This window comes from Schistocerca piceifrons, chromosome X (genome assembly GCF_021461385.2).
Source record: "Schistocerca piceifrons isolate TAMUIC-IGC-003096 chromosome X, iqSchPice1.1, whole genome shotgun sequence".
Taxonomy (NCBI): domain Eukaryota; kingdom Metazoa; phylum Arthropoda; class Insecta; order Orthoptera; family Acrididae; genus Schistocerca; species Schistocerca piceifrons.
The window spans coordinates 267,155,530-267,181,997 of record NC_060149.1 but is presented as its reverse complement, the minus strand read 5'-3'; the positions used below and the strand labels follow the sequence as shown (position 1 = coordinate 267,181,997).

The 26,468-nt window shown below is 39.4% G+C and overlaps 1 protein-coding gene across 1 annotated transcript in view; it reads left to right on the top strand.

Annotated features, from left to right (window-relative positions):
• LOC124722302 overlaps positions 1-26,468 on the top strand; it is a 422,581-nt gene that overhangs the window by 300,921 nt on the left and 95,192 nt on the right. The window contains exon 7 of the mRNA XM_047247484.1: positions 812-951. Coding sequence (XP_047103440.1) covers positions 812-951 — 140 coding nt within the window. The remainder of the gene's footprint in view (positions 1-811; positions 952-26,468) is intronic.

Here is a 26,468-nt window from a genome sequence, read left to right as displayed (position 1 = left end):
GCCCACTTTTGAACTGACTTACCTAGCCATTTATAGAGGGATCTATATTTTAACTTCACCTTTGGTAGCATTGTACTACTTAGCATTTTACACATTGCAAATCATTGCTAGAGATGAGAGAACTGCTTAATGACGAACCAAGAATTGAATCCCCGGCTTTTGCAACTGTGGTCTGACACTTGCCCACTTAGCCTCTTGTATAACACAGTAGTATATTCAGTGGTAGTCTGGACAGGTATTTTATTAATTTCTGTTGTGAAATTAAGTATCCCTTCGTCGGAGGTTCGAGTCCTCCCTTGGGTATGGTTGTGTGTGTGTGTTGCCCAAAGCATAAGTTAATTTAGGTTAGCTTAAGTAGTGTGTGGGTTTAGGGACCAATGACCTCAGCAGTATGGTCCCATAAGACCTTACCGCAAATTTTTCCAAATTAAATATTTGGAACAATAAAGTTGACACATTCCACATGAATGATAAGATTGTCATTGAATGCATATCAAGAGCATTGTAAGTGCCACACAGTCAACCATAATTTTTGTATTGTTGGTTGTGTGAGGATAAAATTGCTAATTAGTAGAGTATTTCTGAAAGACAGTTACTGGAGTTGTGTTTCTTTGCCATTTGTCTCAAATCCATTTGTTATGTTAGACTCATTATTAATTGTGGTGCATTGATAGTTAAATTAAAATTTTTGTTTGATAACTAGATTTACTCTGTCATGTTTTTTATGGATTGTGAATGTTTATGAACCACTGTCTTGAATGACGGGGATCTGGTTACTTTCTCTTGACATAAATCATTTTCATTTTCACAGACAATGCCATGGGGTCCATTGTCCGTTGTTAAAATGGAATCACCTCAAGAATCAAATGATGGTCCAATTCTTTGGATTAGACCTGGAGAACAACTGGTACCAACTGCTGAAATTGGGAAGTCACCAGCAAAGAGGAGAAGGTTGGTACAATATATATTTTTGCACCAACTTAAAAACTAAACATAAGTTTCTTGTTGTGATTTTTATGATGTCAAATATTGTTATTAAACTGCTTTAAATTTTGGTTTATTGTTTCATCATATTGTGTGATGGCACAGCAGCAATATTGCTAAGGGAACAGGAAAATTACTGGTTAATGTGTGTGGTATGTACTACAGAACCTGAAGAATATTTGAAGGGCCAACTTTGTAATGATTGTCACCTGCATTATTTTTTTCTGGATAAAGTTTCACGTATTTATTGAAGTGTCATTGAATGTATGACTTTTTACGTAGCTGATTGTCTTGAAGTTGGTCTCATTGTCATCTCGTCAGGAGTATGTCTATGTCCTTATTTTGTGAAGAATATGTACTGAGTCTAGTGTTGTGAATGTTCGAATGAATCACTAACTATTAGGGGCAGTCAACTGAAAATGAGATGGATAGAAAAAAGTAAGTAAACTGTTTAATATTTCAAAAATAATTACCATAACTGATAACACATTTATCTCACTGTGAGCCTAGACACTCAGTGCCTTCATCGAAAAATATTTGCAGTTGCTTGTGGCAGCATTATTGTACTCAGGTGCGTACCTCGTCATCTGAATCATGAATGTCTTTCTTCAGGACTCCAAAAATATGAAAATTGCATGGGGAAAGATTGGGACTATAGAGGATGTGTAAGAGTTTCCCAGCAAAACTTCTGCAGTGTACTCGAAACGACCTCGGCAACATGTAGGTAGGTCCACAAGTTTTGCTGGGAAGTCCTTACACATTCTCCATTCAGTCCCTATCACTATTTCCATATTTTTGGAGCCATGAAGAAAGTACATTTGTGGCCATCGATTTACTTCGGACAAAGAGGTGCATGCCTGGGTATAGTCATAATTCTGTAGGCAACCACAAACATTTTGCCATTGAGGCATTGACCATCTTATCACACAGTGGGGTAAATGCAATGATGCAGGCAGCCTGAATGAATTGGTGAATGACAACAGGAGTTGCCTCTGATTGTTGTATTAAGGACCATCTGAATTTGAAAACCTACCAGACAGTCATCTGTCACGTTGCTCTCTATGGCACCGAGTGTTTTCCACCTACAAAAGAGGCAAAATGATGACTAGGGGCTATTGATACTAAGATCCTTAGATGGACGGGTGGCATATACTATCAAGAAACATTTTGGGGTCACAAAGAATCAGAAGAAAATGTGAGAAAGCCATCTGCGTTGGTTTGGACATGTGCTGGATGCAGCGCACAATGCTATTGCAAAGGCAGCATACTCAGCGGAAGTCATGGGAAAAAGACCCAAAGGACGACCAAGACAGAGATGGGCCAACACTCTACACGACGACCTGAAGGCTGTGAATTTTCATCCAGACATGACCCACTATCAAACAAAATGAAAACAGCAAATCGACTCAGTAGGTGCTGCCACAAGGCAAGACAAATGCCAAAGGAAAAGAAGAAGTGCCACGTGACAAAATTTTAAATTAAAATTTTTGCTTTGGCTGAATGGTAAAATTTTCAGTCTAAGTTTACATGACAAACAACTTCTGGTCACCAAGACCAACTACATCCTCACCCACAATTACTTTTCAACTATACCCTCACCCACAATTACTTTTTCTTTGACAGCATCACCACTAAACAAATCCGTGGCGCAGCAGTGGGCATGTGGATGGCACCACCATATGCCATATAATTCATGAGCCATCTACAGAAATCCTTCCTAAGCACCCAGAATCCCAGACCCCTTACCTGGTTCAGATTCATTGATGACATCTTGATCTGGAGTGAGGGTAACGACACTCTATCCACATTCCTCCAGAACATCAGTGCCTTCTCCCCCATTTGTTTCACCTGATCCTCCTCAAGCCACCTTCCTTGATGTTGACCTCCATCTCAAGGATGGCCTCCATCCACATCAAAACTGCCAGCAGTCAGCAATACCTCCACTGTGACCCATTCCATATAAAGAAGTCCGTTCCTTACAGCCTAGCCACCCATGAGTGTCGCATCTCTGCTGACAAGCAGTCTCTCTCCAAATATACCAAGGGTGTCCGTGAGTCCTGTATGGACCAAAATTACCTTCCCTACCTTTTGCAGAAACAGATTTCCCATACTTTGTCTCTCTAGCAGCCCACCATCTCCCACATACCCATTTTCCAGCCACAAAAGAGCACTCCCCTCGGGACTCAGTACCACCCAGGAATGGAGCAGCTGAATCCCATTCTCCAACATCTTTTTGTGCCTAAGTGTGGAGAGGAGAAACCTGCTCTCTACAAACTACCTCTCATGTTGTGAAATGAGGAATGTCCTACCCACTATCCTTCCCACCCCTCGCACAGTGGTATTCCACCGCCCACCGAACGTATGCAGTATTCTTGTCTATCCCTACTCCATCCCTGCTCCCAACCTCTTACCTCATGGTTTGTATCTGTGGAATGAAAGACCTGTCCCATACACCCACCATCACTATCTACTGCAGTCCTGTCACAGGCATCTCTTATCCCAGGGCTACCTGTGAAAGCAGTAATGTGATCCACAAACTAAGCTGCTAACTCTGTGTTGCTTTGTGTGTGAGCATGACTGCCAACAAGCTGTCTGACGACATGAATGGCCACCGACAAAACTGTCACTAAGAGACAGCTGGACCACCTAGGTGCTAATAATGCTGCCCAGCAGAATGTGCATCGTTTCAGTGACTGCTTCACAGCCCTTGCCATCTGGATTCTTCCTAGCAACATCAGCTTTTCTGAATAGTGCAGTTGGAAACTCTCTGTATATATATTACATCCTATGTTCCTGTAACCTCCCCCCTCCTGGCCTCAACCTTTGCTGACCACTGTCCTTAATCTACCTATCCTTTTCCCTGCTCCCACACCAGTGCTACACAGCCTTCTGTTCCACCAATACACTCACTAGTCTTTTTTTTCCCCTCATCTAAATCTCCACTTTTCCACTCCCCTCTCCCTCCCCGCTGCCCCCCTCAAACCTCGCAACTTCTCCTAGCAGCCTCAATGTGTCCCCACCATGTGTCTGCATGCTCCCTCAAGCAGCAGTACACCATACTCCACCCCTACTCGGCTATCTCTCCACCTCCCCACCCCATCCTCCTCCTTTACTCCTTACTCCCACCACCCACAGACTGCTTTTCCCATCACGTGCAGCTGCTGTGCACGTCTAATCTCAGCAGCCAGAGGCAGTGGTCATGTGTGTGTGAGTTGTATTTGTGTGAATGTGCAAGTCTTTCCTACACTACTGGCCATTAAAATTGCTACACCACGAAGATGACTTGCTACAGACGCGAAATTTAACCGACAGGAAGAAGATGCTGTGATATGCAAATGATTAGCTTTTCAGACCATTCACACGAGGTTGGCGCCGGTGGCGACACCTACAACGTGCTGACATGAGGAAAGTTTCCAACTGATTTCTCATACACAAACAGCAGTTGACCGGTGTTGCCTGGTGAAACGTTGTTGTGATATGCCTCGTGTAAGGAGGAGAAATGCGTACCATCACGTTTCCGACTTTGATAATGGTCGGATTGTAGCCTATCGCGATTGCGGTTTATCGTATCGCGACATTGCTGCTCGCGTTGGTCGAGATCCAATGACTGTTAGCAGAATATGGAATCGGTGGGTTCAGGAGGGTAATACGGAACACCATGCTGGATCCCAACGGCCTCGTATCACTAGCAGTCGAGATGACAGGCATCTTATCCACATGGCTGTAATGGATCTTGCAGCCACATCTCGATCCCTGAGTCAACAGATGGGGACGTTTGCAAGACTACAACCATCTGCACAAACAGTTCGATGACGTTTGCAGAAGCATGGACTATCAGCTCGGAGACCGTAGCTGCGATTACCTTTGACGCTGCATCACAGACAGGAGTGCCTGCGATGGTGCACTTCACGATGAACCTGGGTGCACGAATGGCAACACGTCATTTTTTTGGATGAATCCAGGTTCTGTTTACAACATCATCATGGTCTCATCCGTGTTTGGCAACATCGCGGTGAATGCACATTGGAAGCGTGTATTCGTCATCGCCATACTGGCATATCACCTGGTGTGATGGTACGGGGTGCCATTGGTTACACGTCTCGGTCATCTCTTGTCTGCATTGACGCCACTTTGAACAGTGGACGTTACATTTCAGTTGTGTTACGACCCGTGGCTCTACCCTTCATTCGATCCCTGCAAAACCCCACATTTCAGCAGGATAATGCACTACCGTGTGTTGCAGGTCCTGTACGGGCCTATCTGGATACAGAAAATGTTTGACTGCTGCCCTGGCCAGCACATTCTCCAGATCTCTCACCAATTGAAAACGTCTGGTCAATGGTGGCCGAGCAACTGGCTCGTCACAATACGCCAGTCACTACTCTTGATGAGCTGTGGTATCGTGTTGAAGCTGCATGGGCAGCTGTGCCTGTACACGCCATCCAAGCCCTGTTTGACTCAATGCCCAGGTGTATCAAGGCCGTTATTACGCCCAGAGGTGGTTGTTCTGGGTAGTGATTTCTCAGGATCTATGCACCCAAATTGCGTGAAAATGTAATCACATGTCAGTTCTAGTATAATATACACTCCTGGAAATGGAAAAAAGAACACATTGACACCGGTGTGTCAGACCCACCATACTTGCTCCGGACACTGCGAGAGGGCTGTACAAGCAATGATCACACGCACGGCACAGCGGACACACCAGGAACCGCGGTGTTGGCCGTCGAATGGCGCTAGCTGCGCAGCATTTGTGCACCGCCGCCGTCAGTGTCAGCCAGTTTGCCGTGGCATACGGAGCTCCATCGCAGTCTTTAACACTGGTAGCATGCCGCGACAGCGTGGACGTGAACCGTATGTGCAGTTGACGGACTTTGAGCGAGGGCGTATAGTGGCCATGCGGGAGGCCGGGTGGACGTACCGCCGAATTGCTCAACACGTGGGGCGTGAGGTCTCCACAGTACATCGATGTTGTCGCCAGTGGTCGGCGGAAGGTGCACGTGCCCGTCGACCTGGGACCGGACCGCAGCGACGCACGGATGCACGCCAAGACCGTAGGATCCTACGCAGTGCCGTAGGGGACCGCACCGCCACTTCCCAGCAAATTAGGGACACTGTTGCTCCTGGGGTATCGGCGAGGACCATTCGCAACCGTCTCCATGAAGCTGGGCTACGGTCCCGCACACCGTTAGGCCGTCTTCCGCTCACGCCCCAACATCGTGCAGCCCGCCTCCAGTGGTGTCGCGACAGGCGTGAATGGAGGGACGAATGGAGACGTGTCGTCTTCAGCGATGAGAGTCGCTTCTGCCTTGGTGCCAATGATGGTCGTATGCGTGTTTGGCGCCGTGCAGGTGAGCGCCACAATCAGGACTGCATACGACCGAGGCACACAGGGCCAACACCCGGCATCATGGTGTGGGGAGCAATCTCCTACACTGGCCGTACACCACTGGTGATCGTTGAGGGGACACTGAATAGTGCACGGTACATCCAAACCGTCATCGAACCCATCATTCTACCATTCCTAGACCGGCAAGGGAACTTGCTGTTCCAACAGGACAATGCACGTCCGTATGTATCCCGTGCCACCCAACGTGCTCTAGAAGGTGTAAGTCAACTACCCTGGCCAGCAAGATCTCCGGATCTGTCCCCCATTGAGCATGTTTGGGACTGGATGAAGCGTCGTCTCACGCAGTCTGCACGTCCAGCACGAACGCTGGTCCAACTGAGGCGCCAGGTGGAAATGGCATGACAAGCTGTTCCACAGGACTACATCCAGCATCTCTACGATCGTCTCCATGGGAGAATAGCAGCCTGCATTGCTGCGAAAGGTGGATATACACTGTACTAGTGCCGACATTGTGCATGCTCTGTTGCCTGTGTCTATGTGCCTGTGGTTCTGTCAGTGTGATCATGTGATGTATCTGACCCCAGGAATGTGTCAATAAAGTTTCCCCTTCCTGGGACAATGAATTCACGGTGTTCTTATTTCAATTTCCAGGAGTGTATTTGTCCAATGAATATTCGTTTATCATCTGCATTTCTTCTTGGTGTAGCAATTTTAATGGGCAGTAGTGCATTTTGGAAGGCCTTTTGGTCAAAGGCTCAAATGTATAACAATCTTTTTCTTGTTCCTGTCTGTGACTCAACATGTCTGTATGATGAGTCATCTATCCTTTTCATAGTATTGTCATTATTCCACAGTTCACTAAGTTTCCGTACACAAATACTATTTTGCTGTGTATGTAGAACAGTGTCAAAGTAGACAGTGCAAAATAGACAAATTTGAAGTGATAATAATCAAGTAGTATTGCACAGCACAAACTGCAGTGTTAAAATCGAATAATCATTACGCATTTGTAGTGCAGCATAAATCATATCACAGAGGACTACATTGTAAAGTGATGAATTTATTTTAAGAGAAGTTTATGTTCAACACTGTTGTTGGTTGGTTGGTTGTTTGGGCAAGGAGACCAGACTGCGTGGTCATCGGTCTCATCGGTTTAGGGAAGGATGCGGAAGGAAGTCGGCCGTGCCCTTTCAGAGGAACCATCCCGGCATTTGCCTGGAGTGATTTAGGGAAATCACCACTGTTGTTTTATCTAACACACACACACACACACACACACACACACACACACACACACACAGAGAGAGAGAGAGAGAGAGAGAGAGAGAGAGAGAGAGAGAGAGAGAGAGAGATGATAATCTCTCTGGTGGTTTCTTAAATTTTTTACCTAGCACATCTTGTGGTATCTTTTCTATCTCAGTGTTGAACCCAAACACAACTCTACAATTATATTTTCTAGGCAGTCTCTCAACTAATCTAACAGCCAAACCAAATCTGTGTGTAATTTTTTAATGAGGACAAATTTAACTTTACATTCATACACTTTAGTAACCATTTCCCTTAGTGCTACTGCTGTTTTTTTCAATGGTGTGAAATATTTCAAATGAAATAACATACTTTGATGCATTAAGTTCTTCCCATTTGACTTCAAACTGCCTGCAAAATACATACAGAAAAAGTTCTTCCCATTTGACTTCAAACTGTCTGCAAAATACATACAGAAACTTCACCCACCATTCAAGCTCAGTGTCTTACAAAATTCTGATAATTTTGCCCAAACAGTTTTGTTGCTACGAAATTTAGCTTTTACACAACTTTCTGCATTTAATGTTGAAAATTCATCTGCTACTGTCAACACAAATACCTCATTTTTACTTTCCACAAATACAAAATCATTTTTCGAAGCAAGGAAACAGTTTTTTCTCTACATCAACATCATATACTGCATTTATATCATCATATAAATTAACTAAATTCTCCACTGTACTAGTTACATCAGATACATCAAGATTTCCAACGTTATCTACAGCGTCAGTTTCAGTGAAAAACTGGTTACTTTTTGATTATCAGTTTGAGACCTGGATTCTGTGTTTGTGACTGTGTCATCTAGTTTTGAATTTACTGTTGTAAACTGACTTTACAGTTCATCTTTAAATGCAGTTATTTGGCTACTTTGTTCTTTGCATTTCGAAACTTGATTCTCTAATCATTTTTACACAATTCAAGTTTTTAGAAATTTCACTTTTCAACTCAGTTTTTTAACTCGCAACTGTTTTATGCTAACTCATTGTTTCAAAATGTTGCTGCTTTCAGTAATTTGATTGTTTGTTTCAGTAATACTGTTGTTTATTTCAGAAATCTGTTTGCTAACTTAACTTCTTGTAGCCTTACTACTTTCAGAAAATTGTGCCTTCATTTTGGCTAACAACTTCGTCATGTCCAAGACCTGACCTGGGTTTTCCTTCTCATCCCGTCCGGTAAGTCTCCCCTGACCCAGTGTTCTGGGTGGCTTTTTTGAACTGCTCCCCTTTCCCTAAACCTCTCCAGTCCTCCTTCACCCCTCTTCCTCCCCCCTTCAACTCTTCTGCTAGAAGAAGGAGCCACTGGCTTGTAATGCTTATAAAAGTTAAACGTTTTGTGTGTTTTTCTCATTTTTCTATTCAGTGTGAGAGTTCAGACACTTTCACAGTTTGTGGCCTTGCAAGACATTGTGACAACCTAATTGATAATTAATGGTTTTTTTTGTATTCACTAACATGGGCTAATATTCTTGGGTAACGTATCTCATAAAGAAATTAGTTTCATCATGTAAAAGATTGCAGTTAGAATATGTGCTGCTCTCCTACTACCTTCTTGATGACTGTCTGTGGATGTTACCTTTTTTCACATCTTGATAAATAATATAAAATGATTGACCAAACTGAAGACTGTTTCTTCTTGATAACATGTTTTAGTCTATCAACAAAGTTTATTTGTTTTTTGTCAGTAATGCAAAAGAGTGATGTACTGAATAGACCAGATTTTGAAATGTGTGTAGTTAAGAGAACAAACACAGTCAATGGTAAGTGTATATTATTGCCCCAAAAAAAGATATACAGGGTGATTCTTATTAAGGTTTAAAACCCTCTGAAGTGAAGTGCATAGATAGTGCTTACACAAGTAATTTAATATAAGACATGTGGGGCCACAGGTGTCAGGAAATAGCCCAAAAATTGGATGAGAAGTGTTGAAAATGTGACATCAACAGATTATGTAACTCGTCGCATGTGGAACAGTTGAGCCTATCAATCTGTAGCACCTGATCCTCCCAACACTAGTCAAGTATTCACGTCGGTTTGACTCCAGGCCCATGTGCATAGCTTTAGAACGTGGTGCTCAGGGTTCAACTCTTACATCTGGCAGTAATTCTTTTTTTCATTGCATCAGACAGTTACATGTTTACATTGAGGTATCATTTATTATTTTATTAACCGGTCTCTGATGGTTTATTGCAAAGTAGAGTACAACAAAAACTTACTGTATTGCATCACAAGTAAATGAGTATAAGTTTCCGAATTATGTCATTACCAGTAAGTGACCTATGTTTCCTTTACTAAATAAGGTCTCTAAACAAAAAAAGAAAGGACAAAAAGAATGAAATGCAAAATAAGAATGGCTTACCATTGGATATAGTGAGGACAATAATTTTGTATCATCAACGTTTACAATGGATCACATTTACAAAAGATGTTCGAAACTTGGACGGTTTGCTCGAACTCAAGTATTGCATCACTCGATCATCCCTTCATCCCCAACCCAAACCGCGGCACATGCGACGATGTAAGTCATCTGGAGATGTCATATGTTCAACATTCCCCACCCACTTTTGGGGTATTTCCAGACATTTGTAGCCCTGTGTGTCTTATATCAAATTACTTTTTGCTCTGTCATCTATATAACCTTGAAGTTTTTAAACATTAGTAAGAATCACAGTGTATATAAAAAAATCACAGCTGTGATTGAAGCTGAAACATTTGTAGATTGAGGGCATTTATTGATTCTGATTATTGATATAAATGCTTTAGTTACATGGATATCTATAGGTGTGCATCCACCAGAGATGATTGCAGTAAGAGGTAGTTTGTACAAAGCAGGTTTCTCCTCTCCACACTTTGGCACAAAAACATGTTTGTTATGACATTGCTTCCTAACTTCTTTTTTTGCAATGTTGTAACTTTAATGCAAACCAGCCCATAAATGCAATAACAAATCAAATGAGCAATGGCAGAGTTAAAAAACAAATGTTTTGGTTAAGAACAAAACATGCGTATATTCTTCAGTGATCTTATGAAGCTGTTTCAGTAGAAGAGTCTATAGTGAAATTCCTGGAAAATCCACAACCTCTTTCCAACATAGAATTAATTAAAAAGTTGCCAGGTGAATTTATTCAATTTAAAACATTGAATTCAGGTTCACATATGATGCACTTTCATTGTGTAGTTTCAGTGTGAATATAAGTATCTGTTGCGTAGAACTGTAAACAGAAAATTCATTTGTTCAGACCAAAGAGCATATGGACGTAATTCTGCAGCAGTGTTCTCAACTTCCCCATTTTACTTGCACTTAATTCACCATATTCAGTTTCACATACCAGAATAAACAATAATTTGCATCACGTTCCATACTTACAGTTTCTTAAGTGATTGCAATACTGCATTAAAACTACAAATAACAAAATCAGTAGTGTGTTTGATTTATCTGATGCTCTTTTATTAAACAAGTGCAATCTGCACAATTTTTTATATCATTTACGGAGGGTTGTAGTGGGGAGAGGAAGGTGTAAGCTCTATACAGAACTAGGAGTGCCACGCAAAGTGTAGGGGTAAGCTCCACCTCTACCATACTGTGCTGCAGTGAGAGAAATGGAATCTATGTTTTGAGCATCTGGGCACTACCAAGCATTGTGCGTGCTTGCAGAAAATATTAAGCATGCATTAGCTTTTCAGATCAGTTTTAATTGCAGCCAAAATTACCCTTCTATTAACAAGTTCTGATTGGTGTATTTGGTGGGCATAGGAACAAGTCCAGCATTCATTTTAAACAAGAACATTGAAGATATACCACAAAAAACAAGTCACAGCACTCAGACATATGCCTGTATTTATATAAATGTCTACAATATTTTTTATTTTTATTCTTTATTTATTTATTTATTTACCACAAATGTTGGCAAGAGATGAGTACTTAATAATATTTTATCGCTTTCTGGTTTCTGCCAATCTATATTAGTGCTGAGAAACAAGTAAGTGTGTGAGAATAATAGTTTATAGGCACTGTGTGACCTAGGTGCTATGTAATTTCCAACACTTTTTTTATGTACTGTATCTATTAGTAGAGTAAAGATTTTTTGTCGCTGCAGTAATTTCATTGTGTGTACAAAGAAGACCGCAGCTGTACATTTCTCATACACTAGAGGAGTGTTCTGACCACGCAGTGCACCTTTTCTTAAATTTTCTCACTGCCTTAACTAGTAAAATAAAAACATCTTTTGAATATAACTTGATGTGGTGACTTATATGATTAATAAGTGTGGGCAGCCTCACTTCTGCCAATAAGACAGAGTTAAGGCATTCTTTTGCCAATCAGCTACTACCTCTATAACCACCCATACTGTCACAGGTATCCGTTTCGTATCTACATATACATCTGCACCTACACATCATATAGTGTGTGGTGGTGGGTACCTTTTACCATTACTAGTCATGTATACTTCATCTTTAGTATCTATTTGAAGAGCAGTTTTTCCATGTTGCTCCGTTGTGTTATTTGTCTTCCGGAAAAGCAAACATAGCAAATAAGGCAAGTTGTAGGAGCCTCAGGATTCTATGTTTGCTGTATGTTCAGTAAATACCACATCTAGTTTGAGATGGACATTTAGTTTTCTACAGTGTTTTGGCAGGCCTCAACAAACACCTTACCAGTTCACAGGTGCTCCAATTAAGGGACAGTAAGTTCTTTCCCCTTGCTAAACCATTACTTTTCTTTCATTAATTTTGTGAAATTATCTCTTGATTCAGCCACTAGTTTATGGAGAATAGTAGTATATATCTATACCTAATGCAGCCGACATCAAAGATTTCGCAGTCAGTGAATGAATTTCAAATTATTTCATACAGCTGTGGATCATCAATAATTTATGTTTTTTCAGACTTACAAGAAAAATAGTATTAAGATTGTAGTAGTAAACTGTCACAGTATTTGCAACTAAAGTCCTGGAATTCACCTGTCTCCAGAAAATAATTGCCCTCAAGTTATATTCGGCACAGAGAGTGGGATGAAATCTGAGGTAGGAAATTTTTAAATCTTTAACAAGATGTGGAATATATAGGTTAGTTTTCTCAGATGGAGAAGCAATATTACATCTATCAAGGTACAGATAGTCAGACTGTGAACTTAGACCAAATATAAAGATAATGTGTACTCAGATTAGTAATCATAACTTTCAGTTGGCTTCTGGATTCAGCTGCAGCAATTGCAGAATATTCAAAGAAAGTCAGAGGCCAATAGTGTGGATAGTACTCTAGAAACACAATTATAATTGGCGGCAGATTCAATTTACTGAGATCTAATGAGAACAGATGTGCAGGCAAACTGTCTTGCAAACTGGTACTGAAAGTATTCTTGAATAACTGTCTTTAACAACAAATTCAGTGGTTTACTCTTGACAAAAATATTTATGTTTTGACATAAAGAGGCCTGACCTTGTAGATACTGTTGCGGAAGGGCTAGATATCAGTAACTATTATCATTATTGACAGTGCTTATTGAATGCAGAAAATCCGTAAGGCTAACACAGAAAGTTTGATTTAAATTTGATATGTGTACATATCCTATCACCCATGCTTAAACTTTCTATCACACTTTGATTAAATACTTCACATGCAAGATGACTTAACACTGATTTACCTTCACAAAATATTGAAAATAGCAAATATTCGTGAACACTGAGCTCAAAAAAGAATATAGGCAGTCTAATAGGCAAAGGTTAACAGCAGTATGTGCAAGTGTCAGAACAGGTGTAAGTAACTTCCACAGTTGGGGTCTAACATAAGTGGCCGAGTGCACCAATCTCGATTAACAGTGAACCGCGGTTAAGTCGATATATAATCCTGTTCAGCGCAGTATTCTGGTGCACCAACATCGATCTAAGTTAAACAAGGGAATTGACCGCGGCTATATTTAACCGGGGCTCTTTCCCGGTTTTCTATACATAACCACGGTTTAGAAGCATACGCTATTAAGATGGCGGCGCGTTTTGATGTTATGGATGGCATTGAGGAAGATTTGTTATACCTTGACCATTTAAATCGTGACCGAAATCGTGTTGGAGTGATTGTGGAAAGGGGAAACCCTTTAGTAGATTATGGTGACAGGAAGTTTGAAGAGAGATTTCGTCTGTCAAAAGAAACAGTGTGGTGGTTATTAAATCAAATTAATGATAGGTTAGAATTTCCTACTGATCGGAATAACCCTGTTTCTCCGATAAACAGACTTTTGATTACTTTAAGGGCATATGCAACAGGTGCATTCAACATTCTTATTGGGGACAACAGTAATATACATCGTACAACAGCACAACGAATCGTCAGTGATGTATCAGACATCATAGCATCACTGTCTCCTCATTTTATAAAATTTCCTACAAGAGAAGAAGTGTGCTCTGTGATGTATGGCGTTCTTGGTACCTTGGATTGTACCCATATAAGAATTCAGTCTCCTGGAGGACATAATGCTGAACTTTTCTGCAATAGGAAATCATATTTTTCCTTGAACTGTGAAACGATTAGTGATCACAATTTGTTAATAAGAGATATTGTCGCTCGATGGTCGGGCTTTGTGCACGACAGTACCATATTTCTCAACTGCGCTCGCAGAGCTCAATTTGAAAACGGAGAAATACCACAAGGTCACTTATTGGGAGATAGTGGTTTTACATGTAAATCCTACTTGTTAACTCCACTTTTAAATCCGCAAAATGAAGCAGAGCATCGATATAACAGGTCTCATATTAAAACTAGAAACACTGTTGAGAGAAAATACGGTATGTGGAAGAGAAGATTTCCCATATTATCTGTAGGAATAAGATGTAATCCACAGGAAGCAATGTCAATCATTGTGGGTACAGCTGTCTTGCATAATATTGCGAGGAGTACAAGCAGTGAAGAACCACCAGAAGATCCTGAAATTTCTCAACTTTTAAATCAGTTACGTGATGAGAGAGGCCCCAACATTGAAGACAACGAACCAGTGCTACCTGGACAGCAGATGTATCGTGATGATACATTACCTGGAAGAGCAGTTCGCCGAGCTATAATTAATGAACATTTCCGATAATCTAACATAAATTCAGACATTGTTCATAATGAAAAATTATGATAATAGTTATGGGATTTCGCCGTATTTTCAATTTTTCACATTATTTCAGTATGTAATCTATTTTGTTTCTGCTGTCTAGCGAACATAAAAGTACTCACTGAACTGGGTGTGTGATGCGAAATTTGAGGTTTTGTTGTGCCAGGGACAGGATGTGCTGCCTACAGACAATTACCCAGCTGCTGCTTTTCTAAGATATTTTTTTAGTGTGGAACTGTTGCTAATTCATTATTAAAGATATATTTCTTGCATCACATTGGTTGTGAAAGCAATGCAGTACTCTGTTATTTATATACATGTTCAGTTTCTGGGTATGTACTTAAATTTGAGAACAAATGACTCCATTACATTTAGAGAGAGTGAGAGTAAAAGCGAGTGGAATAAAATATAATGGATATTTCTGTATTATGTTCACTATAGATCCTAAACATCTCTTAAATTTTCTACTGTAACAACAAATATGTTAATGTCCAACAGTTTTACAATATTAAAAGAGCACATTCTTTATTATTAGAACCTTTCAGTTTAGAGATTATTTTACTGCATTTCAGCTCAATACTGCAGTCTTATCACCTAGATTAGCTTGAAATTGTGAATATGCAGTACACACATGGGCACAAAATAAATAATCATTTGTGTAATAACATAGAATGTCAGATTGGGATTGTTTATTTGTTAAATTATTTCCTTATTAATCACTACTCTTTATTTACAATATGATTTTCTTAAACATAAGTGTGTGTGGCCATAAGGTTGTGCAAAGAGTTGAATTACGTTGTTAATTCTAGTCAGTCATGCGTGTAGCAGCACTTTACACAATATTACGCACAACTGTATGGCATTTAAAAAAAAATACATGAAATTGAAGACAAATTTGTGTTTAGAAATTGCCACCAAAAACAAGTTATCATTGCTACAAAAGGCAATGGAATTTTGTCAGCAATGTCTAATACTTTTGCAGTTTTTTCACATAGTTAATGCTCACCTGCAGAGAAGGGAATTCCTTGTGATTGCATAGTGCCACAGAAAAATGCCTCACTACAAATTGAGTTGTGGCAGAAGTTATGGGTTGCCATCATAAACATTAGCAGGTGCAGAATATTGCTAAGAAAGCCACACATGCTATGACTACTATAGCAGAAAACAATGACCCATCATAGGAATGCATTTCTGAAAATATCTTGCTACAAATTTTGTTGTGATAAAAGTTATGGGCTGACATTGTAAACATTAACAGGTGCAGAGTATTGCTAGAAAAGCCACACAATGCTAATCTCACTACTGTCCATATTAGCAATGTATTATTCAATAATGCCTCTCTACAAATACTGTTATGATAATGTTACAGATTTCCACCATACACATTACCAAGTGGTGTGGCTAGGAAAGTCACATATGCTATGCTTACTTTTGCAGAAAAGAGAACCCACCACAGCAATGTATTTCTCAACATGTCTCACTTCAAATTGTATTGTCATAAAATATATAGGTTCCCATTATAAACATTACCCAGTGCAGAGTATTGCACAAAAAATGGCACACACAAAATTATGATTTGGAGCACTTTCCCTCATAATTTAATATGTTAGGATATTCTGGCACAAACAATGCAAAACAAGATGACATTGGGCCTCATGTATATCACTGTTACAGCACATATGTTCATTCCAAAGTTAGAGTAACAAGGGTGCTTTATTACTATTATTTTGTTTCATTAACAATCTACCTCATTGTTATATATAAATACAAAGATGAGGTGACTTACCGAACAAAAACGCTGGCAGGTCGATAGACACACAAACAAACACAAACATACACACAAAATTCAAGCTTTCGCAACAAATTGTTGCCTCATCAGGAAAGAGGGAAGGAGAGGGGAAGACGAAAGGAAGTGGGTTTTAAAGGAGAGGGTAAGGAGTCATTCCAATCCCGGGAGCGGAAAGACTTACCTTAGGGGGAAAAAAGGACAGGTATACACTCGCACACACGCACATATCCATCCACACATACAGACACAAGCAGACATATTTAAGACCTCATTGTTAAGTCATTTAAGTAGAAATTGGCACCTGACCTTATGGCTGCAGGCCTGCAACTGGCATGTAGCTTAGTTGTGTAAACTGCAGTGTTGCTAATCTGTTTTTATATATGAAATAATTCTAATTTTAAGTGATTGGATGAAACTTAGTCCAGACCAATAAAGATGTAAGCAGATATTAGACAGACACCAACTAGGATAGAAGCAGTATCACTAACAGGACAAACACAGAGGAAACAATTTGAACTGTGAGACAACTTTAATACATTAGACAAAATACAACATAGCACAAAAAATTAAAAAAATTCACTGTCACAGGAAAAAAAAAGTCACGTGTCACTGGCATTTTTCTTCTTCCAGTACTTTAGTTTTTCTTTCAGGGCCAGAATCTTTAAATTTTTTATCCTCAGCTCCTTTTGGTGCTCTGCCTTCATCATGAGTAATTGGGCCTCCAGTAGTTCCACTCTCTTCTTGCACACATTGTCAATCACTGTTCCCGAACCTGATGGACTTGGTTTTGCAGGCATCCTGCGACGATGCCAGGTATTTTTCGGCGTGCAAATGTTTTCATTGGGTTGATCAGGAGACTGTGAAACAGATTGCAGCTGGGTGATATCCACCAGAACATTATTTGGTGTCTCTTTACTTAGTATTATGACAGATGTGTGGGAAGTGCTAGGTTGTGTGCACTCTGCTAACTCGACAACTGAAGCAGGTGGCGTGTTCTCACTGCACTGCACTGCTCTCCATGTTGATAACATCCACAATCATGCTAAACTGTGCATCGGAATCATATGCATTTGTTAACGGCTTCATTGAGGTACCAACAATTTCTAATAGTTTAGCCCGATCATGGATCGTAGTTTTTTGGGTAGGCTTCCCCCCACCTGTTTTATACACTTCCACCTTTTCTTCTGCAAGGTCTTTTCGAAGTCTTCTTTTCATATTTTCATAACAGGTTTTCAGCCTGTCACAGGATCTTTTTGTCACACCTGAAATTAAATAAATGTAGTTTGTAGTACCATAAATTAATTCTCATATTATTTACATTTATAAGTCCATTTTGCATTCTGAGGCTCTTAACTTATAACTGCAATAAAAATCTAAGATCTGTATATGGCTTTTGATTACATATCAGTTCATTAAAAAGAAAGTGGTATAGGCATATATGAAGAATACAGCACAGGGCTTAAGTGAGAAACGTATGTTCACAATTTTCAACATAAAAGCTTCCGTTAGTCACTTAATATTTAGTTAACAATAGCACGGCATTGGATTTTAAATTTAAAACTAACAAAACAATTCCAACCGTAAATGTACTAGTCCTATCACGTATTTCAGTGGTACGCCAATAACAGTTTCAAATTTCAAACTGAAAGCCAGTGTGTGCCATATCCTACGCTTACGATGAACCTAGAAAAGTTATTCATTTATGAGTAAACTTAGCAGGAGTAGAATTCAGTTGCGCCTCCACATGGGACCACATTGCCTGTTTTTCTTTTAAGCTGCAGCCGTCGGTTTTCTTATTTTCAAGAACGGATGCATTTGCACCCACCAGTTCAAGAAGTACATCTATCTCGTACTTTGAGAAATTCGGTGTTCTTCTTTTATTCTCCAAAAAAGAAACCAACAGATCAGAAATAGGTACTGAGGTACGTACACACACTTCTGCTTGTCGACGGAAAAAACAGCAAAGATAGAACGTGGCACCAGCGATTATCTGTGCAATTTCATGTTTACTAACATCTTTGTGTTGCCAGGGCACTTTCCATTGCAATGTAGAGAGTTTACCGTGGTCAAATGCACAGTTGGCTGATGACGGTTTGCTGACCAGCGATTAACGTTGGTGCACTGCAGAAACATTTTAAACGCGATTTACTTTTAACCATGATCGCGGGACCTTGGTTATCATGCTTTTTGACCGGGGTTAGTGCACTCGGCCAAAGATCTTTCAAAGAATCCCATAAAATTCAATACTGTCTCGAATATTCCTTAAGTAGATTGAATGTTTCCATTCAACTAGCTGTCTGTCAGTGTGGTACCATAACAGAAGACAACAGAAAGGAAGTTAAAATACTAAACTCTTATTTAATGAGGCATTTACATGGGAAGAGCATCCTTTTTTATGAGGGATTATATTAGTTTCTGCATTGGGTACACTTTACTCTCTTATCAACGTGTGGGTTTCTCTCATCCTCAAAAATAACTGTTGTAGAGTGGTTAAGGTCACTACACTACAGTTTTAAAAAAAATAGACAATTGTAATGCATATTGTTTCATATTATTGGTCAGGCAGTCACTTTCTGAACATTGTCTTGGCGTGTTCAGTGATGATGTCATAAAAGCATTCAAAACAGAAATCTTCTGCATCATGCACATTTAGTGGAAGATACTTTGACATATGCATATTTCTTGTGACCTACAGTCACTGGAAAAGGAACTTGAATTATACTCGTGAAAGTGCAACTGTATAATTAGTTAATGGAAAGAGACAACCTGAACAATATGGGTTATAATAATGTGTTGTTCTTACCTATGTTCTTAGGTTATCTTATAATTATTGCACAAAGTACAGTTAATCTTCGGTTTCATTAAAAACTTTTAATTATCCATTGGAAAAATAAAAAAAGTAATAATAGCCATTTGAATCCACAACATCCTGGTCGGTAAGTAATTGCTGTCATTGCTGCACCAATTCTCCACACTCTAGCATGATCAATATCAATCTTCCCCCCTCCCGAAACTATAACCTCATTACCTAAACCATGTATGGACACATTTAGACAGACTAAACTGCTTAACTTCCTTGTAGGATCAGCTTAGCCAAAGGGGAATATCATTTTGGAGTAATTGATCATGTTAAACATTGTCTTCCCATGTGTAACAATATTCTTATGCATTGACTAACAGTCTAATGTGACAGGCTATATCTGTAATTGCAACAGTCATTCTATAATAGCCAGACAGGCTATATTTGTCATGGCAACAATCATTCTATAATAACCAGAGCCAGCAGATGATTCAAGGTCAGATACCTGTTACCATATCACATCAAAATCCCATTGTAAACATGGTGCCGCTGGTACATACTACCATATTTTCCCAATTCAGTTGACAAGCAGTTCCATAGATCATGTAATGACCAATTATGAAAATGTTGTGTCGGCGCAGACTGTAAAGGGGCACATATCTGATCATCTAGGACAATTATTAGTGATTGGTTGTCTTAATAAACTTAAACAAAACAGCATCACCTTGCTAAAGAAAACTTTGGGTCAATAATCTTGGGAATCAGTTTATAGAGAAAGGGGAGTTGACAGCAAATGGGAAGTATTTGTAAAAATTTTAACTAGACATATAGATATTACTATCCCGGCAAAAAAGATCTATGTAAATAAAAATAAACCACCAGTAGTCAAACTTGTAAAACTGGATGAAAAAAAACGAAAAGACTCAAAGAAGGAATGGAGTATATGTATAAGCTACACAGAGAAACCAGTCTTGATTTATATAAAGAGGCTTATAAAAAATATAAATATGAGTATCGCAAGGAAGTAAGGAGAAGGAAAGTAGAACATATTAGCAAACAGATCAGAAATTCTGATTGTGTCTCAAAGTCGTACTGGGCAGTAGTTAATGATATGAGGAACACTGATTCAGAAACTAAAATTAATAATATAGTGTTAAGTATACATAATGATAATTTTTCTGATCCTTATATAGTTAGCAATATATTTAATGATTACTTTATAGATGCTATTGAAAATGATACTTGCATGAAACAGGAGAGGCAGGTTAAATATGATAAGGAAAAGGAACAGGACTCTTGTAAGCTACCTACAGTAACCATCAAGGACATAACACAGCTAATTGACAGCCTAAAAAATAAAAGATCAGCTGGATGGGATGAATTTTCTCCTTTTCTACTGAAAAAATGCAAGGATGATTTAGCCAGACCATTAATCCATCTAATAAATTATGTACTTGAAGAAGGTGTGTTTCTGAAGAAACTGAAACTTGCTATAGTTGAACCTTTGTATAAAAAAGGGGAAAGAAAGCAACCACAGAACTACAGACCAGTTGCCTTAACCTCAGTGTTTGGTAAATTAATTGAAAAAATAATGCTAGAAATCTTACTCAAGCACTATAATACGAATAACTCAATAGGAGATTTCCAACATGGAACCTCAGTGTTTGGCAAATTAATTGAAAAAATAATGCTAGAAATCTTAATCGGGCACTATAATACGAATAACTCAGTAGGAGATTTCCAACATGGCTTTAGAAGTGGTCGGAGCACCATATCTGCAGCAGTACAGTTTGTACACTGTCTGATGGAGAAAATAAATGAGGGCCACAAAACAGCAGGAGTGTTTTTAGATCTTTCCACAGCGTTTGACAGAGTCCATCTTGGTGCTCTTTTAAGTAAACTTGCTTGTAATGGTGTCAGAGGGAAACTGTTGCTTTTAATAGAATCTTACCTTAAAGATAGACAAAAATGCTCAGAAGTTGTGTATGATAATGGAGAGGTAATCGAAAAAAAAGATCAAAGATAAGAAATATAAATTTTGGTGTGCCACAAGGCTCTATCTTGGGCCCCTTCTTGTTTATTTGCTATGTGAATGATTTCCCAGAAGTATTAGACACCAGTCATCGTATTACTATGTATGCTGATGACACCTCTGGGGTTTGCTGGGCACGTAGTAATGATGGCCTAAATTCAGTGGTACAGAATTTTGTGTAAAAAGCCCAAACACATTTTGAAAAAGAAAACCTCAGGGTCAATATTAACAGAACTAATTTAATTTATTTTAAGACAAGTGGCTCAAATAAAAATACTGTTGTAAATGAGGACATTCAGGAAAATACCTGTTCAGAATGTAAAGTTCTGGGTATATATATATATATATATATATATATATATATATATATATATATATATATATATATATATATATATATATATATATATATATATATATATATATATATATATATATATATATAAAAAAACAAAGATGAGGTGACTTACCGAACAAAAGCGCTGGCAGGTCGATAGACACACAAACAAACACAAACATACACACAAAATTCAAGCTTTCGCAACAAACTGTTGCCTCATCAGGAAAGAGGGAAGGAGAGGGGAAGACGAAAGGAAGTGGGTTTTAAGGGAGAGGGTAAGGAGTCATTCCAATCCCGGGAGCGGAAAGACTTACCTTAGGGGGAAAAAAGGACAGGTATACACTCGCACACACGCACATATCCATCCACACATGTGTGGATGGATATGTGCGTGTGTGCGAGTGTATACCTGTCCTTTTTTCCCCCTAAGGTAAGTCTTTCCGCTCCCGGGATTGGAATGACTCCTTACCCTCTCCCTTAAAACCCACTTCCTTTCGTCTTCCCCTCTCCTTCCCTCTTTCCTGATGAGGCAACAGTTTGTTGCGAAAGCTTGAATTTTGTGTGTATGTTTGTGTTTGTTTGTGTGTCTATCGACCTGCCAGCGCTTTTGTTCGGTAAGTCACCTCATCTTTGTTTTTATATATAATTTTTCCCACGTGGAATGTTTCCTTCCATATATATATGACAGACTTTCGTGGAATCAGCAAATAGATCATGTCTGTGGTAAAATAACATCTAGTCTGTATTTACTAAGGAGATTAGTTGAATATCTAGATACTGAAGCAATAAAAATAGCGTATTTTGGGTTGGTGCATCCCCATCTATCTTATGGAATTGTATTGTGGGGTGGATGTAGCCAATAGAATATAAGAAGTGTATTTGTATTGCAGAAAAGAGTAATAAGAACTATGGCTAAAGGAAGACCCAGAACTTCATGCAAAAACCTGTTTCATAATTTTAACATTATGACTATCTATGCAGTATATATGTTTCAATCAATATTATTAGTGAAAAAAGACAAAAAAGTGGCAAACAGGAATATGGAAATCCATGATTACGATACAAGATACAAATCAGACTTTCATATGGTGCGCAGAAGATTGAATCTAACAACAAGTTCCCCATTCATTAAGGGAGCAATACTTTATACTTCTCTTCCAAACAACCTGAAACAGCTTTCTGGTAGAATTTTTAGAAATGAGTTAAAAAAATGGCTTATATTGAAGTGTCCATACAGTATGGTGCTTACATGATTTGACCTCAGGAATGCTATGTTAAATATACTTAAATGATCTTTTACTTAGTAGCATGTAATCTATATATATTGTGTATCAATAATCTAACTGTAATTACAGTAACATTGCCCATACATGTTTCGAGCTGTAAGGTAAATAAATAAATAAATGTTTCAGTGCCAGTATCACAGCAAATATGCAGCTGTAAAAAGGAAGCACCATGATGATCATTGACATACTGGTTAGCATTTCCTGAGTAACATATTTATCATGACTGGCAGGATGAAATATTTTTTAACAGATCTATATTTTTCATGGTAAATAATGATCCGGTAGAAATACATATAGACTGTATGGTGACCATATCGATCACAAATGTATCCATGAATCATCTCGTAGTGGCTTTGTGTCTGTGATAGTGTGGGGCTGTATGTGTTCCCACGAACGTGGGATTCTTCGTGGCATAGATGACTGACTTGATGCTGACAGTATACTCAGATTGTGGGTAATGTTATAATCCCATCAATGTGACAGCTGTATCCTGAGAAATTAATCTGTTTCCAGTAGGATCAGTATTGGACACATGTCAGCTATGGTGCAGAAGTGATCTGCAGAACAGAATGAGAGTTCTCTTCGTGGCTGGTCTCCTGCATCAAACCTTAGCCTCCATGGAAATGTACAGCAGAGAAGAAAAGAAACCAAAAGTAGCACACTCGACCTGCCACCCCATTCCATGAGTGGGTGGCAGGGGGGAAAATTATCTTCAATGGCAACCCCCATTTTTTATTGCAGTTTATGATTGTGCGACAAAATCTTCATACATTTTGTCTTAAGCATTTTCTTCATATCGCCACAGATGGCGCTGTAATCAGAGGAATAGAAATGGGTACACACTCGTACTTTACGACATGCTACTCAATGGCCCTTGAATATCCAATGGCACGTGGGACCCCACATCCATGCTGTGAGGTAGGACAGACCAGTATGTCATAACTTCTAATTGAAAACTCCATTTGCAATGTTATATTTCTCCGACATGTCGAACAGGAGGGGACTACTCAACACACCGCCGTGGCCATGTAGTGAACTACAACATCATATCATAACAGGCAGTACACTGTGACTGGAGCTCACGTGTTGTGCAAATGTAGAACAAATAGCAGCTCTAAACATTACAGTACTTGCACAGTATTTATTGCCTGCACACCTACCTATCATTTCAAGAACACATATGCAAGTGGATGAGGAATGTTGCAACCACAGAAGAAAAAAATTGAAATGATCCTGATTTGCGAAGAATATAGGAGAAATGTTGAGGCTGCTGTTGCCTTGTATGCTGAGTGTTTTCCAGAGAAATCCCACCCACTCTTGTCCATTCTTTTATGAGGTTGTCAACACCTTTATTTCTGATAGCCGCATTCAGACTGGCAAAAGGGAAAAAAGCAAACGTGTTACAGAAGACGCTATGAAATAGCTGTACTAGCAGCACTGCACCACAACCCACGGATAAGCACCCGGAAAGATTCCAGTATGCCCATGGGTAGTATTGTTACAGTTCTGCAGTGTTATAAATATCATCTATATCACGTGTCACTGCATCAAGAATTTCTTGGTGCACATTTCCATAACTGGGTAGTGTTCGGCGAATGTGCACGTCAACAAATGCAAATGACCCTCACGTTCTTTGCTGAGGTACTATTTTCTGATGAGCCTACATTCACAAAGCACGGTAGTGTTAAACAGCATAACATGCATTACTGGAATGTAGACAATCCCCACTGTTTACGACAAGTTGGCCATCAGTGTCATTGGTCAGTTAACGTATAGTATGGCATGGCATCATGAGGAACAAACTCATTGGTCCATATTTTATTGATGGCACATTGGATAGACGCAAATATTGAACATTTTGGGAACAGAAACTACTGGTATTGCTGCAGGATGTTGCCCTGGATGTTTGACAACATATGTGGTTTGAGCATGACGGTTGCCCAGCACATTACGCAATTGAAGCTTGGGAGGTATTAGACCATGTTTACACTGGTCAGTGGATCAGCAGGGGTGGCCATATTAATTGTCTGGCTATGCTGTCAGATTTGACATTGCCAGATTTCTTTCTGTAGATATATTTTAAAAGTAAGGTGTACCAGCAAGTGCCAATAAACTGTGAAGACATGGTTGACCGCATCAGTAATGCTTGTGCTGACATTCCCACAGATATACTTCTGTCCTGTGTTTGATCATTTGTAAAGCAGGTCACTAAGTGTATGGAAGTTGATGGCACTACATTTGAACACTTACTATAATTGGAAAAGTAGAGTAGCGTTCACCTCAAGCCACAGCCCCAGTGGTGTGTTTAGTAGTCCCCCATGCAGTGTGTCGGAGGAATACAACGTTGCAAATTAGGTTTCCAGTTATAAGTTATGAAATACTGGCCTGTCCTACCCTCACAGCATGGAAGTAGGGTACCACATGCCATTGGATATTCAAGGGCCATTGAGTAGCATGATGTAAAGTATGAGTGTGTATCCATTTCTGTTCCTCCAATTACAGTGCCATCTGTGGCAAAACAAAGAAAATGCTTCTGACAAAATGTATGTAGATTTTGTTGTAGAATTGTAATCTGCAGTATAAAACGGGGGTCCCATTGAAGATTTCAAAGTCCCCTCCCCCGCACACACACAGGGTAGGGTACGGGATCGAATGTGGTATCTGGTGTCATTGGATGTCCCCCTCCGAGACAAACAAATTGGAATTTTATAGTATCGTTAATATGTTCTCTATCTACAGCAATTTAAAACTGAAACTTTAATTATGGTCACCCTGAATTACTCACCTCACAGAATGCTGATGATCATTGAAGTGAAAGGCCTCTGAACAGGGTATTAAGTGGTAAAGAAACTGTGCCCTGTGCTCTTTTGAATGCCAAAAAGCTGTTATTAAGAGCTGTGAACTGTTATGTTAATTTTATGTTTGCTCTAAATTAAACAAATTAATGCAGTAAAACTAAAAAATCATTACCCGATGTTGGAAAAGTTTTCAATCCTGCCATATTGCAGCTGCTAATCAATCTGTTAACCACACCACCAAACTGCAGAGGCTCTATATTATGTGCTGTATATTATGTGCTGTTGTTCCACCCTTGATTCCACTTATTGAACACAAGTGCTTTTCTCATGTCTGAAATTGTAGGAATGACCTGAAATAGAGTTAATTGTATGCTTGTAAAGGCTGCATGATTGTCAGGAACGTGTAACTCCCTCAGTTATACTCATAATTGCAAGTGTCCTTTACTTTTACGAGCAGTACTGTACACTATATAATGTTATTGGTGCCGGCACTAACATGGCAGAAAATTCAAATTTCAGCCACCACCACTTTTTGTGCTGTCAGGAGTTCACAGAATGCTAACCCTTTGGCTGCTGTTGATAAGTTAATTGTTAATAATCCAACACTCCCCAGGTGCTGTTGGAGAGTTTGAGCACAGTGTCTGAGATTTCCTTCAGAACTGTTGAAGAGTTAATTCTGGACACCTTGCTAACCCCTA